The sequence below is a fragment of the Schistocerca nitens genome, chromosome 8, assembly GCF_023898315.1.
Source record: "Schistocerca nitens isolate TAMUIC-IGC-003100 chromosome 8, iqSchNite1.1, whole genome shotgun sequence".
Lineage (NCBI taxonomy): Eukaryota > Metazoa > Arthropoda > Insecta > Orthoptera > Acrididae > Schistocerca > Schistocerca nitens.
Window position 1 is genome coordinate 486965691 of NC_064621.1, and position 15230 is coordinate 486980920.

A 15230-nucleotide genomic window follows, 5' to 3' on the forward strand; every position below is an offset into this window, starting at 1 on the left:
GTTTTACTGACAAGAAAGATTCCCTACGAAGCCTTTCACGATGGAGTCCTTGAATAAAATGTTCTCGGTTTACTTGCTGCGTCAAATTTGGATAAAATCCCGAGCTTTCAATGACTACCTCTGTCATCTTCGTCAGGGGTAAAACTGGCTGTCATGGACCGGCGAGGCTTCTGCTTTTATAAGCAGTGGATGGCTTCCCATTGGCTGAATGACGTCACAGTGAAAACGGCGCGTACGGAGGTGGCGGCCTCTCTGTCCATAGATTTTGTTTGCGCGCTTTATCCAGCGTTGCTTGCAGCGCCATCCATCACAACAGGCAGAGAACTGCGAGGAATGTAAGAAGTCAAGCTCTGCGCCCTTTCTTTATCAACTGAACGCTTCCATGCATTGCTGAGTGCATATCCGGAGTCTCTGTTGAAATTATTTTCATAGTCTAATTTCAACTGCTTCCCTGATGACAGAGTCCCAATAGTCTGAAGCCTGAGCAAGTATCCTTGTTTCATTTAATAAAATCTTATGTTTATTTAACAAACTGTGCTCAGCCACTGCTGATTTTTCTAGATACCTGCATCTCAGGTGACGCTGATGTTCCACACAGCGATCAGCAACAGTTCTTATAGATTGGCCCACATAATTTTTGCCACACTCACAAGAAATGCTGTAAATTCCCAGTACTCTCAGGCCGAGATTATCTTTCACGGGTCGCAACATTTCCTTAATCTTTCTTGGTGTCTGGAAGACTGGTCTGACTTCCTGCTGGCTCAGGACTCTACCGATCTTGCTTGTCGTTGCATCACAGAATGGCAGCCACGCGATTTGTTGGTCCTCTTGATCTGTTCGAAGAGCGTCCTTCCTAGGTTTCTTCGCCAGGGTAGATCTGATATCACGATCAGAATATCCATTTTTTCTGAATACCGTCATCAGATGGTTAATCTACGAGCCAAGATGATCCTTGTCCAAAATAGTCCTTGCTCTGTGTACCAAGGTATTCAGCATAGCTCTCTTCTGAGCTGGGTGGTGAAAACTATGTGTTTAGATATAAATCTGTATGCATCGGTTTTCTGTACACAGAATGTCCGAGACGTCCATCTGATTTTCGCTCCCACCAGCACATCTAAGGAGGGTAACTCCCCATCCTTCTCCACCTCCACTGTAAATCTTATGTTCTGGTGTATACTATTCAAATGATCAATGAACTGCTGCAGTGTCTCATTGCCATATGGCCAGATTAAAAATGTATCGTCAACATACCTGAAGAAGCAGGTTGGACGTAAGGGAGCACTGTTCAACGCTCGTCCTTCAAAATCCTCCATGAAAAAGTTAGCTAGGGCTTGTGACAGTGGCGAACCCATGACTGTTCCGTCAGTCATTTTATATTATTTTCCACCATACAAAAAATAGGTGGTCATCAAAGTGTGTCGGAATAACTTAAGTATTTCAGGAGAGAAATGAGCAGCCAACAGTTTTAACATATCTTCCACCGGTAACTTTGTAAACAAAGAGACCACACCTAGGCTGATAATGATGTCATTTGGACCTATCCTCATCTGCTTTATGATGTCAAAAAACAAAGAGTTATTAATATGATGGCTACAGTGTCTGACTACAGGAGCTAATAATTTGGTTAAGTATTTTGCCAACCGATATGTAGGAGACCCAATAGCACTAACAATAGGTCTCAATGGGACCCCATCCTTATGGACCTTGGGTAGACCTTATAACCTAAGTGACCTTGGTCGTAGGTTCTTGACTAGTTCTTCTGGGAGGCCAGAGTTCTTCAGTAGCTCCCCTGTCTTCCTTCTAAGTGCTGCTGTGGGATCCCGTTTATGAATCCAGTACATGGTATCTTGAAATAATAGGGCCACTTTCTTATGATAATCGGTAGCATTGAGGATAACTGTGGCATACCCTTTGTCGGATAGTAGCACAACTAACTCTTCATCCTTCCCAACGATTTCAATGCCAGTTTCTCCACTCTGCTTACATTGGACTTAGGAGGCTTGGCTGTTGCTAAAATCCAACTAGTGGCAAGCCTTACCTCATCTGCTGCCTCTTCAGGAAGGTGATGAGCCACCTGTTCTACTCCACTGATAATCTCAGCCACTGGTAGCTTTTGTAAGCTGGAGAGAAGTTCAGTCCCTTACTGAGAACCGAGATGATGGCGTCATCAATTTCCTTGTCAGAGAAGTTGATAACAGTGCGACGTACATCGATGAACCCAGAAATTCCTTTTCCACAGTTAAGGCGCATAAATTTATCAGCCTGTTTTGCTGTAGTCTTGCTTAAATTAGCTCGCTGATGTGCAGCCAAGGTCATGTCTATCCATTCCCAGTTCCAAGGTGACAAAACTGCAGACAAAAACAGATGGCAACTATGTAAGGAGCAAGCATTGGCACCCAGTTTATACCTCGTATGATGTATCCTCTCCCTGATGATCGCATGACTGCTACATATCGGTCAGAAAAATACTTAAACAAATTATTAGCACCTATAGTCAGACACTGTAGCCATCATATTAATAACTCAAAAATGTTTGTTGACACCATAAAGCAGATGAGGATAGGTCCGAATGACATCGTAATCAGCCTAGATGTGGTCTCTTTGTTTACAAAGGTACCAGTGGAAGATACATTCTTTTGGCTGCTCATTTCTCTCCTCAAATACTTAAGTTATTTTGACACATTTTGACGACCACCTATTTTTTGTATTGTGGAAAATATTATGAAATGACTGATGGAACAGCCATAGGTTCGCCACTGTCACAAGCTATAGCTAACTTTTTCATGGAGGATTTCGAAGAACGAGTGTTGAACAGTGCTCCCTTACGTCCATCATGCTTCTTCAGGTATGTTGAGGATACATTTTTAATCTGGCCACATGGCAGTGAGTCACTGCAGCAGTTTGTTGATCATTTGAATGGTATACACCAGAACATAAGATTTACAGTGGAGGTGGATAAGGATGCGAAGTTACCCTTTCTTAGATGTGCAGATGGAGCGAAATCAGATGGACGTCTCGGACATTCTGTGTGCAGAAAATCGACACATACAGATTTATATCTAAATGCATGTGGCTTTCACCACTCAGCTCAGAAAAAGAGAGCTATGCTGAATACCTTGGTACACAGAGCAAGGACTATTTCGGACAAGGATCATCTCGGCTTAAAGGTTAACCATCTGACGACGGTATTCAGAAAAAATGGATATTCTGATCGTGATATCAGAAGGACACTGCTCGAACAGATCAAGAGGACCAACACATTGCACGGCTACCATTCTGCAGTGCAACGACAAGCAAGATCGGTAGATTCCTGAGCCAGCAGAGAATCAGACCAGTCTTCCAGACAGCCAGGAAGATTAAGGAAATGTTGCGACCCGTAAAAGATAATCTCGCCTGAGAGTACCGGGAATTTACAGCACTCCTTGCGAGTGTGGCAAACATTATGTGGGCCAGTCTATAAGAACTGTTGCTGATCACTGTGTGGAACATCAGCGTCACCTGAAATGCAGGTATCTAGAAAAATCAGCAGTGGCTGAGCACAGTTTGTTAAATAAACATAAGATTTTATTCGATGAAACAAGAATACTTGCTCACACTTCAGAATATCGGGACTCTGTCATCGGGGAAGCAGTTGAAATTATACTATTTGAAAATAATTTCAACAGAGACTCCGGATATGCACTCAGCAATGCATGGAAGTGTGCAGTTCAGTTGATAAAGAAAGAGTGCAGAGGGAGACTTCTTACATTCATCGTAGTTCTCTGCCTGTTGTGATGTATGGCGCTGCAAGCAACGCTGGATAAAGTGCGCAAACATAATCTATGGACATAGAGGCCGCCACCTCCGTACGCACCGTTTTCACCGTGACATCATTCAGCCAATGAGAAGCCGTCCACTGCTTGTAAAAGCAGAAGCCTCACTGGTCCACAACAGTCAGTTTTACCCCTGATGAAGATGATGGAGGTAGCCATCGAAAGCTCGGGATTTTTTCCAAATTTGACGCGCCAAGTAAACCGATAACTTTTTATGCAAGAAAGATTCCCCATCAACTCTCGTTCATACGAGGTACTGGGGTGAATAAGCTTTGCTGCCATCCTCTGCCTGGCGTTCTTCCCATGGGGTGGCCAGGGGTTGGGGGGGTGGACGATTTGGTGTTGTATTTCTTAGCATTTAAGTTAGACTTTGATTGCTTAGAGACTGCTGGTCTTTGACCACCAGCAAGAGATGACGTACTACGCTTCATGGTGTGTCATCCACCCTGATGCCACCCACACCGACCAGGGACCCTCCCCACGGGCATCACCCAGCCGCAGCAAAGGCCACCTGACAGGATGGCCATTGCTGGAAGTCATGATGCTCCAGGGTGACGGGCATCTACTCCTCGGCACATGTGGGAGAGTTAACTACGCAGCCATCAGCAGAGCGATCCCTGGGTGTTCAGGGGGCTACAACCAACAGGGTACATGGTGGCCCCACCACAACGGACTAGCTACAGGGTCATTCCATATCAAATCACCCAATAAAAAATAAATTTTACACCCACCTCCTTAGATTTTCATGAAATTTGGCTCAAATGGTTCTAATACCATCCTGACAACACCTGCAATTTTTTTTGCTGTATCTCTTACAGTTTTTTTTATAAATTTTTAAAGTTTTTATGTTTTGCGTTTTCTGAACCTTCGGAAATGGTCAATTTAATTTGTATTCAAAACTTTAAATTTGCTTATCTTAAAAACTCTTTTAGATAACATCATGAATTTTTGCAGCAAGTTTATTTATTATACGTATTTGAAGATAAAAATGATGCTATTAAAATATATTAATATTTTCTATGAAAAAAAATATATATGTATTTTTTTTCTTTTTTTTTAACGGATGTTTTGTTTTATAAGAATTGCAATATCTAGAGTCTCAGACCTGATAGAATGCTCAAATTTGTTTTAATTTACTCTTAAACATATAGGCTACTTGATAAAACAAAAATAATGATGGCTTTTTAACATGTTTATTAATTATAGTAGATTACATTAGAATTATGTACGAAGATAGTTTACTTACAACACTTATGTATAACCCAACTGATTGCTTGAAACATTTAATTTTTTGAGTAATTTTGTCTTTTTAATAAACATTAATGCTGATTCAAACTGTTTTTCCACTTCATCCAAGAGCTTTCAGTTCTTTTGATACAGTCTTTTTTGAAGTAATACATTCTCCCAGTGCCGCTTGATTGAGGTGCGTCTACTACACAGACTATGTGCTCCAAAGGCACTATGCAGGAATCTTCTCTTTCAGGCCAATAAAATGATGCAGCGGGTCCTGAAGGATGTAGAAATAGAATTTCTGCATCTTCTTCATCATTGAATATTGTTTTTACCAGTCCAAAGTACCAGTTACCATCATAATTTGCAGCCACATAGCAATTTATGGATGGTTCAACACGAACCCAATCAGAAGAAGAATGGAAAGAAAAGACTAAGGAGGGTTTTACACTATCTGTAGTCCTTCTAATTTCAAGGTTGTTTGTTGGAAGTGGTTTGAAGTTATGAAAACTTCTAGTTCCAGGAATGGTTCGGGTTGCTGAAAAACGTTTTTCTAGTTTTTACCGTAGCAAATCAGCTTCTTTTTTGTCAATAAAGTGAAAATGAATGTTCTCAATATTTTTTTCACAAAACTTATACACATCAATTGCTGTCATTATTTGTTCTATGTCTGAAAGCTGTAGACTGGCTTTCCATAAAATTCTTTTAATAGTTCCTCCTAGGCCATCACAAATTGACTTCCAATGACTTGTTGCAAAAAAAGAGTGTTGGGCCTTCAAATTAAAGTCTCTCAAGTGTTCAGTCAAATTTTTAAAACTGTTTCTATTTTTGTACTGCCCAGCACAACCATCTGTAAAATAGTGAACTGAGTCAATGTCAGTATGATGTAATGACAGCCACTTTGTAATTTCTTTTTGTACAAAGTTAACAAATCCAGTGTCATGTTCTTGGTCATCACTAATAAAACAGTGGTTGGAAACAAAAACATTGTTTTCCTCATTTCTTAGAAAAACTCCAACTGGGTGTAGAGTACAACCACCTCTATTCCAGTGGTAACTTTGGATCTCATTTTGTATAACAAAGGAATAATTTTCACTGAAATCCATCACAATAATTGCTGTTTTGGGTGGTGGGTCTTCTTTCAATCTTTTAAAGGCTGCTGATTGGGATTTTGCTATAAACGAGTGCGGGGTGAGCTTTTCCAATGAGCTAACCAATGAAGAAATGTAGTCTTCAACACTGATAGACTGTTTGATCATTTCTGCCCTGTCTGTGTTAACCCACTGACTGATTACAATTTCTTCTTCTAAATCATAATCTTCACTTAGTTTTTCAGTTAAGTACTCAGTTAGTGCAGTATTTGCAGGACAGCTGTCGCAATGATGTAGCATGCAGTTTTGGTTTTCCGTGTTGCACACAAGCATCTTAATTAGGTCTTTATAAGATTCTTCAATTTTCACAGCATCCAGTAATAGTTTAACATTCTGGTGGATACTGCATACACATACAGTGTGTGTGCCTGCAGCACCAGCAAGGATACACCATTTAGGTCTCAAGAAACAAAATTTTGAAAATCCTACTTCTACCTCGGGATTCTCCCATTTGAAAGAATAATAGAGTTCTCTCAAGTTACACAAAATGAGTCTTTTTTGCATGTACACATTTTTTTGAACACTTACTTTGTCTTTTGTTCCAGGTTGCACTCTGGAACTTTCATCCTTTTCATAAAAATCTGTTACAAGTCTTACTGTATTTTCAGAAAGAGTTTTACCTTTTTTTGGACCAGGAGTTTCCAAAATACCCTTTTCAGATTTTAGGTTTCTAGCTTGTCGCACCATGTACTCACTTACATTAAATTCTTTCATCACTTTATTTCGAGTCCAAGAATCTGGAGCCAAGGTCAGAATCTGGATTTTTCTAGACCTCCCAACAGATGAAATCTTCTCTTTCATAAGAGAAATCATTACATCAAAATCCTTTGCTTTCTCAACCACACTTTTATCTTCTTCGTCATCATCAGAACTTGGTGCATCATATTTTAATGCTTTTGAAACTGCCTTTTTTGCAGTCTTTTCAATACTGCTAACCTTCCTTTTAAAATAAGACCCTTTACTTTGTTCTGACAAGCCATGAAGCTTTATCGGTGTTAAACCTAAATAATCAAGAGCAATGTTTGTTTGTACGAGGGATTCATTTCTGGATTCCAATGATTCTAATTCAACCATGACTTCATCATCTGTTTCACTTTCATTGACTTCAACTCTTAAATTTTTCCTCACAAAAGTTACGGCATGTTGAGCAAAGCTTTTGTCCAGGTTTGATGCTAATATTTTTTGTCAGTAATTGTTTAGAAAGATCCAAGCCTACACTTCTCAACGATTTTTTGATGGGCTTTTTGTGTTTTTTTTAGTGGGTCTACACATGTTGTTTGATACTTTTCAAAAACATTTAAAAAGTAGTAGCTGTGGTGTGAACATATATTCTTAAATTCACACAGATTAATTCCAGATCGTAAGTGGATCAAATCTTTTTCTTCCTCACTCAATTCTGATACCGGTTGTAACTTTTTTGAAGGTGTGTAGGTTGTTTGGAAACAGTCACATTTTTTTAAATAACCCTACACTACAGGTTTGAATATCTGACATACTGATTTCACTTTTGGTCTGATTACTGTTCTGGTTACTTTTATAGGATATTGGAAAAGAATCTCTGTAAACTAAGTAACAGTACTTAATGAGAGTTCGAATAAACTTAATAAAATACTATCCAAGCACTATTTAACACTTCAAAACACAGGAGTAACAATACAAAATCCAAGTGTACATTGTTACTCCAAGAAGACAAAAACTTATTTTCGGTGTCTAAGTCACTTGGTATTTTTTCTTTTTAAAATATAATTATTATTATTTTAAAAATTAGATAACTATTAAACAGGTTAAAAAGCCAACATAATTTTTCTTTTATCTAATAGCCTATACAATTAAGAGTATTTTAAAACAAATTTGAGCTTTCTATCAGGTCTGAGACTCTAGATATTGCAGTTTTTGTAAAACTAAACATCCGTTAGCTAAAATAAAAATAAAAAACTTGAAATTTTTTTTTCATTTGGAAGAATTTAATATATCTTTTTGGTAATTTTTTTTTTTAACATTTAGATATAATACACAAACTTATTCCAAAATTTCGTACTGATATCTTGAGTATTCTTTAATATACAATTTTTTTTAGTTGTGAGGACACGTTTAAGTTACAGTTTCCGACTGCTGAAACAACGCCAAATCTAAAAACTTTAAAAATTTATAAAAAAAACTATAAGAGATAGAGCAAAAAAATTTTACAAGTGCTTTCAGGATGATAAAAGAAGTAATTGTACCAAGTTTCATCAAAATCTGACATGGTTGGTGTCAAGGCCTGGGTGACTTGACATGGAATGACCCTACAGTGTTGGATATCAGGCGCAAACGAGCTAAGAAGTCCATTATCGGTGACAGTGCAGAAAAGGATACTGCACAGAGGATGGAGGAAAACACACCCAGGAGGGTGACCTCCCCCAACAGCTGGAGAATGAGCAAAAGTGCAGATCCATGCAACAAAGGATGTGAGAGGTCTCAGTGCACGATGGACACTATGCACCATGTAAGGCGCCCTTCCCCAATTGGCTCGCTCTTAAGGAAAATTTTGAAAAATTGAGGTCAAACCCTACAGGGGACCATCACATAAAGACGGAAATGTGTGAGACTCCTTTTAGTCGCCTCTTGCAACAGGCAGGAATACCTCGGGCCTATTCTAACCCCTGGACCTGCAGGAGGATGTTGGTGGTTGGTGGGTTTAATGTTGAAAGAGGTATGGATGGAACCCTCAGAGAGGAGGTGGTCAGTGTGCAGGAAGGTGGTACACTGGATCGAGAAGGACCAAGTGAAGTGGATCGAAGAGAGGGTTTTGAGATAATTTAAAGGATTGAGAACACCGTGTCCTGACCCTGAGTCCAGATCATGAAAATATTGTTTAGTAATAAAGAGATCTGCCTGACTAAATAAAGCAACAAGTTCATCACACGAGAAAGTGAAGGTAATACAGAGAGAGAAAAAAGTTACAATCATTTAACAAAGGTACCTAGGCAAAAGATAATGGTGTAGTTGCAAAGAAGCCAAATGAAAAGAAAATCTCAAACGGATGAGGCAACTAATTAAGAATATACAATATTTTTAAAAATGATGATATAATACTATACAATATGCTGAATTAAACATACGCAGAACTACCTTCAAGAGGATGTGAAAAAATATAGTGAAAAATGGATTAGAGAAACAAGTGAAACTGGTAAGAGTATGAGGAAGACAAAATATGAACCTGTAATGGGTTGTTATCACATTTCAACAGTTCAAATGGCACAGAACATAAAAATATTATGAAAAAGAAAGTTGCTACTCACCATATAGCAGAGATGCTGAGTCGCAGGTAGGCACAACAAAATATTTTCACACTTAAACCTTTCAGCCAAAGGCCTTTTCAACAAAACACACACACACACACACACACACACACACACACTCTCTCTCTCTCTCTCTCTCTCTCTCTCATGCAAATGCAACTCACACACGACTGCAGTCTCAGGGAACTGAAACCACACTGTGATCATCAGCAGCAGTGCATGATGGGAGTGGCGACTGGGTGGGGGGGAGGAGGATGCTGGGGTGGGGAGGGGTAGGGACAGTATGGTGGGGATACCGGACAGTGAAGTGCTGCAGGGTGGGCGACAGGCAGGGGAGAGGGTGGGGGAAGTAGCGGAAAAGGAGAGAAATAGAGAGGACCACTCCCCGCACTACAACCTTCTACATGCTTCCTAAAGTCCATAAACTTAACCACCCAGGATGCTCCATTGTGGCCAGTTACTGTGCCCCCACTGAGAGAATCTCAGCTCTCGTAGACCAACACCTTCAACCTAATACCTGGAACCTACCCTCCTATATTAAAGATACAAACCATTCCCTTGATCAACACTCCACAGTTCCTGTCCCTTTACCACACAGTGCCCTGCTCGTCACTATTGGTGCCACCTGCCTGTACACTAACATTCCTAATGCCCATGGCCTTACAACTATTGAACACTACCTTTTCCAATGCCCGATGGATTCCAAACAACCTCCTTCCTAGTTGCCATGACCAACTATATACTCACCCACAATTACTTCTCCTTTGAAGGCATTACCTACAAACAAATCTGGGGTATGGCTATGGGCACCCACATGGTACCATCCTACACCAACTTATTCATGGGCCACCTAGAGAAATCCTTCCTAAACACGCAGAATCCTAAACCCCTCACCTGGTTCAGACTCACTGATGACACTTTTGGTATCTGGATTGAAGGTGAGGACACCCTAACCACATTCCTCCAGAACATCAACAACTTCTCACCCATTTGCTTCACCTGGTCATATTCAACCCAACAAGCCACCTTCCTAGATGCTGACCTCCACCTCAAAGATGCCTACATCAGTATCTCCATCCACATCAAACCTACTAACCACCAGCAATACGTCCACATCGACAGCTGCCACCCATTCCACCCAAGAAGTCCCTCCAGTACAGCTTAGCCACCTGTGGTTGTCGCATCTGCGGTGATGAGCAGTCCCTCTCGAAATATACCATGAGTCTCACTGAAGCCTTCACTGACTATAATTATCCTCCCAACCTTATACAAACACAAATCTCCCGTGCCTTATATTTCCAGTCTCCCACCAACTCCCAAAGCCCCACTGTCCGGCCACAGAGGAGCATTTCACTCATACCTCAGTACGACCCACGCCAAGAAACAACTGGACCACTTTGTTGCTGAACATGGTGCCAAACATGATATCCTTCATTTCAATGAATGCTTCACTGCCTGTGCCATATGGATCCTTCCCACCAACACCAGTTTTTCTGAATTGCACAGGTGGGAACTCTCCCTGCAATATGTCCTACGTTTCCGTAACCCTCCTGGCCTCAATCTTCGTTAGCTGCTGTTCTCACCCATCCAGCCCCTTACCTGGTCCCATTCCAGCACTACACAGTTATCATTCCACCATCACACACAGTCTTTTTATTTATTTATTTTATTTCTCTCTATTTCTCTCCTTTTCTGCTACTTCCCTTCCCCCTCCCCACCCCTCCCCTGCCCACCACCCAACCTGCAGCACTTCACTGTCCGCCATCCCCACCATACTATCCCTACCCCTCCCCACCCCAGCCTCCCCATTTCCCCCACCCAGTCGCCACTCCCATTATGTTCTGGTGCTGCTGTTCGCAGTGTGGTTTCAGTTGCCTGAGACTGCAGTCACGTTTGTGAGTTGCGTTTGCACAAGTATGTATGTCTATTGTTGACAAAGGCCACTGGCAGAAAGCTTTAAGTGTGAAAATATTTTTGTTGTACCTATCTGCAACTCAGCATCTCCACTATATGCAAGTAGAAAACTTTCATTCTCATAATACTGTTACATTCCATCCTGGATTTTCAACAGTAAATAAAAAGATAGAGAAAATATCACAATTAATCCAAGATTTCTTTAAAAGACTGTGTAGTTAAAGATATGAATTAGAAACACAATTAATAATGAAAATAATACAATCTGGAAAAATGCCAGATAGGAAGTCACTTGAGAAATGAAAAAACAAGAGTCATCTGGAGATCATGACATTACAACAGCTGCGGCACAAAATGGACCTGTAAAATTATTTTCAGATTGTCTGAGCACTAAAGCAATACCCAAAAGTGAAATAACACTTTATTTGAAACTTCCTGGCAGATCAAAACTGTGTGCCCGACCGAGACTCAAACTCGGGACCTTTGCCTTTCGCGGGCAAGTGCTCTACCATCTGAGCTACCCAAGCATGACTCACGCCCGGTCCTCACAGCTTTACTTCTGCCAGTATCTCGTCTCCTACCTTCCAAACTTTACAGAAGCTCTCCTGCGGACCTTGCAGAACTAGCACTCCTGAAAGAAAGGATACTGCGGAGACATGGCTTAGCCGCAGTATCCTTCCTTTCAGGAGTGCTAGTTCTGCAAGGTCCGCAGGAGAGCTTCTGTAAAGTTTGGAAGGTAGGAGACGAGATACTGGCAGAAGTAAAGCTGTGAGGACCGGGTGTGAGTCGTGCTTCGGTAGCTGAGATGGTAGAGCACTTGCCCGCGAAAGGCAAAGGTCCCGAGTTCAAGTCTCGGTCGGGCACACAGTTTTGATCTGCCAGGAAGTTTCATATCAGAGCACACTCCGCTGCAGAGTGAAAATCTCATTCTTGAAACATCCCCCAGGCTGTGGCTAAGCCATGTCTCTGCAGTATCCTTTCTTTCAGGAGTGCTAGTTCTGCAAGGTTCGCAGGAGAGCTTCTGTAAAGTTTGGAAGGTAGGAGACGAGATACTGGCAGAAGTAAAGCTGTGAGGACCGGGCGTGAGTTGTGCTTCGGTAGCTGAGATGGTAGAGCACTTGCCCGCGAAAGGCAAAGGTCCCGAGTTCGAGTCTCGGTCGGGCACACAGTTTTGATCTGCCAGGAAGTTTCATATCAGCGCACATTCCACTGCAGAGTGAAAATCTCATTCTGGGAACACTTTATTTATCTACTTCACAAGAAAGGGGACAGGCAATACACAAAGAAGTTTAAATTTATCAACATCCTCTCTGTAATATACAACATGGCCACTAAAATTGCCATCAACCACACAGAGAAAAACACTGGATTTTAATCAGGCAATGAAAGATGCTGGCTTTAAAATAGGATACCAAACAAATGTACACCATCTGCAAGTTGACACTATACAAATGAGTTACACAGTTAACAAAAAAATGCATGAGTGTATTTTCCTATATTAGTTCCTAACTTACACTTTTATGCTTCAGTAAGTTTAAGCTAAACACAGACAAGTAAAAACTGCAGCTACTGTGATGTGAGATAGTTGGGAAACATCTGCTTCCGGCTTAAAAATATGACATGATTGTGACACTGAAGCAGAGTTGATCAGCTATTGCATGGGAAACACACATCAAATCTTTAGCGCAGATGAATGTTTTCTTCCATATTTTTAAATCCTGCTCTCCGCGGTTTTATTTTAGCAGATCAGAAAGTTGTATGTCACCCTGCTTAATATATAATGACTTCCAAATTTTCAGTATTCCTTAAGATTAAAGATTCTAAAATTCTTACCTTGTCCTCAAAAAATGAACTATGAAAATGGACAGTATTTCCAGATATTGAAGACATGTGTATTGTTTTATTGTTATTTACATTAAAAAGAGTGACTTTTTCATGATGTGGAATTCCCAGATACCTGCATCAGAAATAGAAAAAAAAGTCTGTTAGCATGGATAATTTTTTTAATGTGCACTGTGTTGAATAAAATCCTTATTTAAGTATGGAAAATTTTTTTAAACAACAGTGTTTTGAATAAAATTATTGTTTGAAGTAAAATTCACATTTCATACTTTACTAACACATTACACTGAAAATTACCTTAACACAACAATGACAAAAACACATTTCAGTACATCTCCTTTGAAGAGTACGAGGATTGATATACCCATTCATCTCAATATAACTTGCTTCCACAAAAGAAATCACAATTAAAAATAGTAATCCAAGTTTTCAAGCCTCTCTGATATCACTTTCCTCACTCATATACACCAACAGTTTTTTCCACTGCTTTCTCACAAACAGTGTAATACACCTCTAAGAAAACTGGCACATTGGATAAAGTAATTAACCTCTTCGGCTTTTTATGAAATTTGTTCTATCACTATAAATCTGGAAGAGTGATAAGAAAAGCAGATGTCATAATTAAGTTTTTTTTCTTTCTTTCTCTTTTTTTAAAAAAAAATATTCATAATTCATTTCAAACACGTGCAATGAAACAAATTCCTCACTTTTTGCATAACAGAAAGTAACAGAACTCTTTCCAGCAAAGATATCATCCATGGCAACAAAAATGGGTACAGTAATACACTGTGAGGTATGATAAGCCCTCTGTTCTTCTAGGAGTGTAGTACTCATAATGAACAATGGTGCCTCAGTGTGTTCGTGCAAAATAGTACGAACAGCAAGTGGATAACTGTGAAGGTTCATTTACCTCTTGATATGACAGGCATAGTCTCCCTCCTTCAATTTTTTTAGTACTGCAACATTATTATTATTACTTAATGATGAAAGAGGTCGATGTAAGGAAGTCTGCAAGGCTACAGATACACTCCCCTGAGCCGAATACAGTACACAGATGAGGACAGTCTTCTTCAAGCACCATAGACATCATCCCACATCAGTGATTTCCCATCAGCTCTCAAGAAAAAGCGGTTTTCTTTTTCAAATGAGAACTCTCTATGACTATTGCTAACGGAAACAATGCACCCAAGATCTGGGCTGTAGTGCATGTGTAGAAATTTGCAACCATATAATGGAAGATGATGTGATGTGTCAGTCAGAGCTTCAAATTGCAAGAATTCCCTGGTACTCTTTGTAAAAGCCCGGCACACCTATGACCAAATCTATTCAATATTTGTAATCGATTAAATGCATCATTTCCCTTAAATGATACAGAAAAATGGCAAAAAATAATACTTTTTAAACTTTCACACTATTCTACATGTATTGTTTTCCACAAACCTCTGTTTAAAATCCAAATGTGGTGGTTCAAACTTCAAGTGCAACTGAGAACTATAAATAGAGCGTTCATCTAAAGTGGGAACCCTGAAATTAAAAGAAGAACAAATATGTTACATATATACACATTACCAACATATATTGTATAATTAAATAAATAAGAAGCAAAGTGAAAGTCATTTATCTTCAAAAATTCTTATTTGTGTAACAGAATGCTGCTACCCTGATGTCCAACAATTAACAATAAATAATGAATGAATCAAATAAAAAAAATTAAATAAATGGTGTATCACCAGCAATAATATTTCACTGTACATTAATACAGTTTGATTGTGTATGCCTAAAAGCATACTAAGGCTGCACTAACACATAAACAACACATCAAGAAAAATACAGCACAAATTAATAATAAGTCATAAAAACAAATGATGAGTTCCTGTAGTTTGGTCACTTGGAGACAATGAATGGCTGGATTCCAATAAAAATAAGGAAGAGAGTTATTTTAGTGAATTAAATAGTTCAAAAAACTGCATTTAGTAACTCCACTTTAGTGACACTCACTG

General features: G+C 39.7%; 1 protein-coding gene across 2 annotated transcripts in view; it reads right to left on the reverse strand.

Moving 5' to 3' along the window:
• The window catches only part of LOC126199383 (transmembrane protein 131), a 385780-nt gene that overhangs the window by 279422 nt on the left and 91128 nt on the right, over positions 1-15230 (reverse strand). For both annotated transcript variants that reach the window (XM_049936301.1, XM_049936300.1), the window contains exons 4-5: positions 14671-14754; positions 13222-13345 (exon numbers count right to left, since the gene is read on the reverse strand). In XM_049936301.1, the coding sequence (XP_049792258.1) occupies positions 13222-13345; positions 14671-14754 (208 nt within the window). The remainder of the gene's footprint in view (positions 1-13221; positions 13346-14670; positions 14755-15230) is intronic.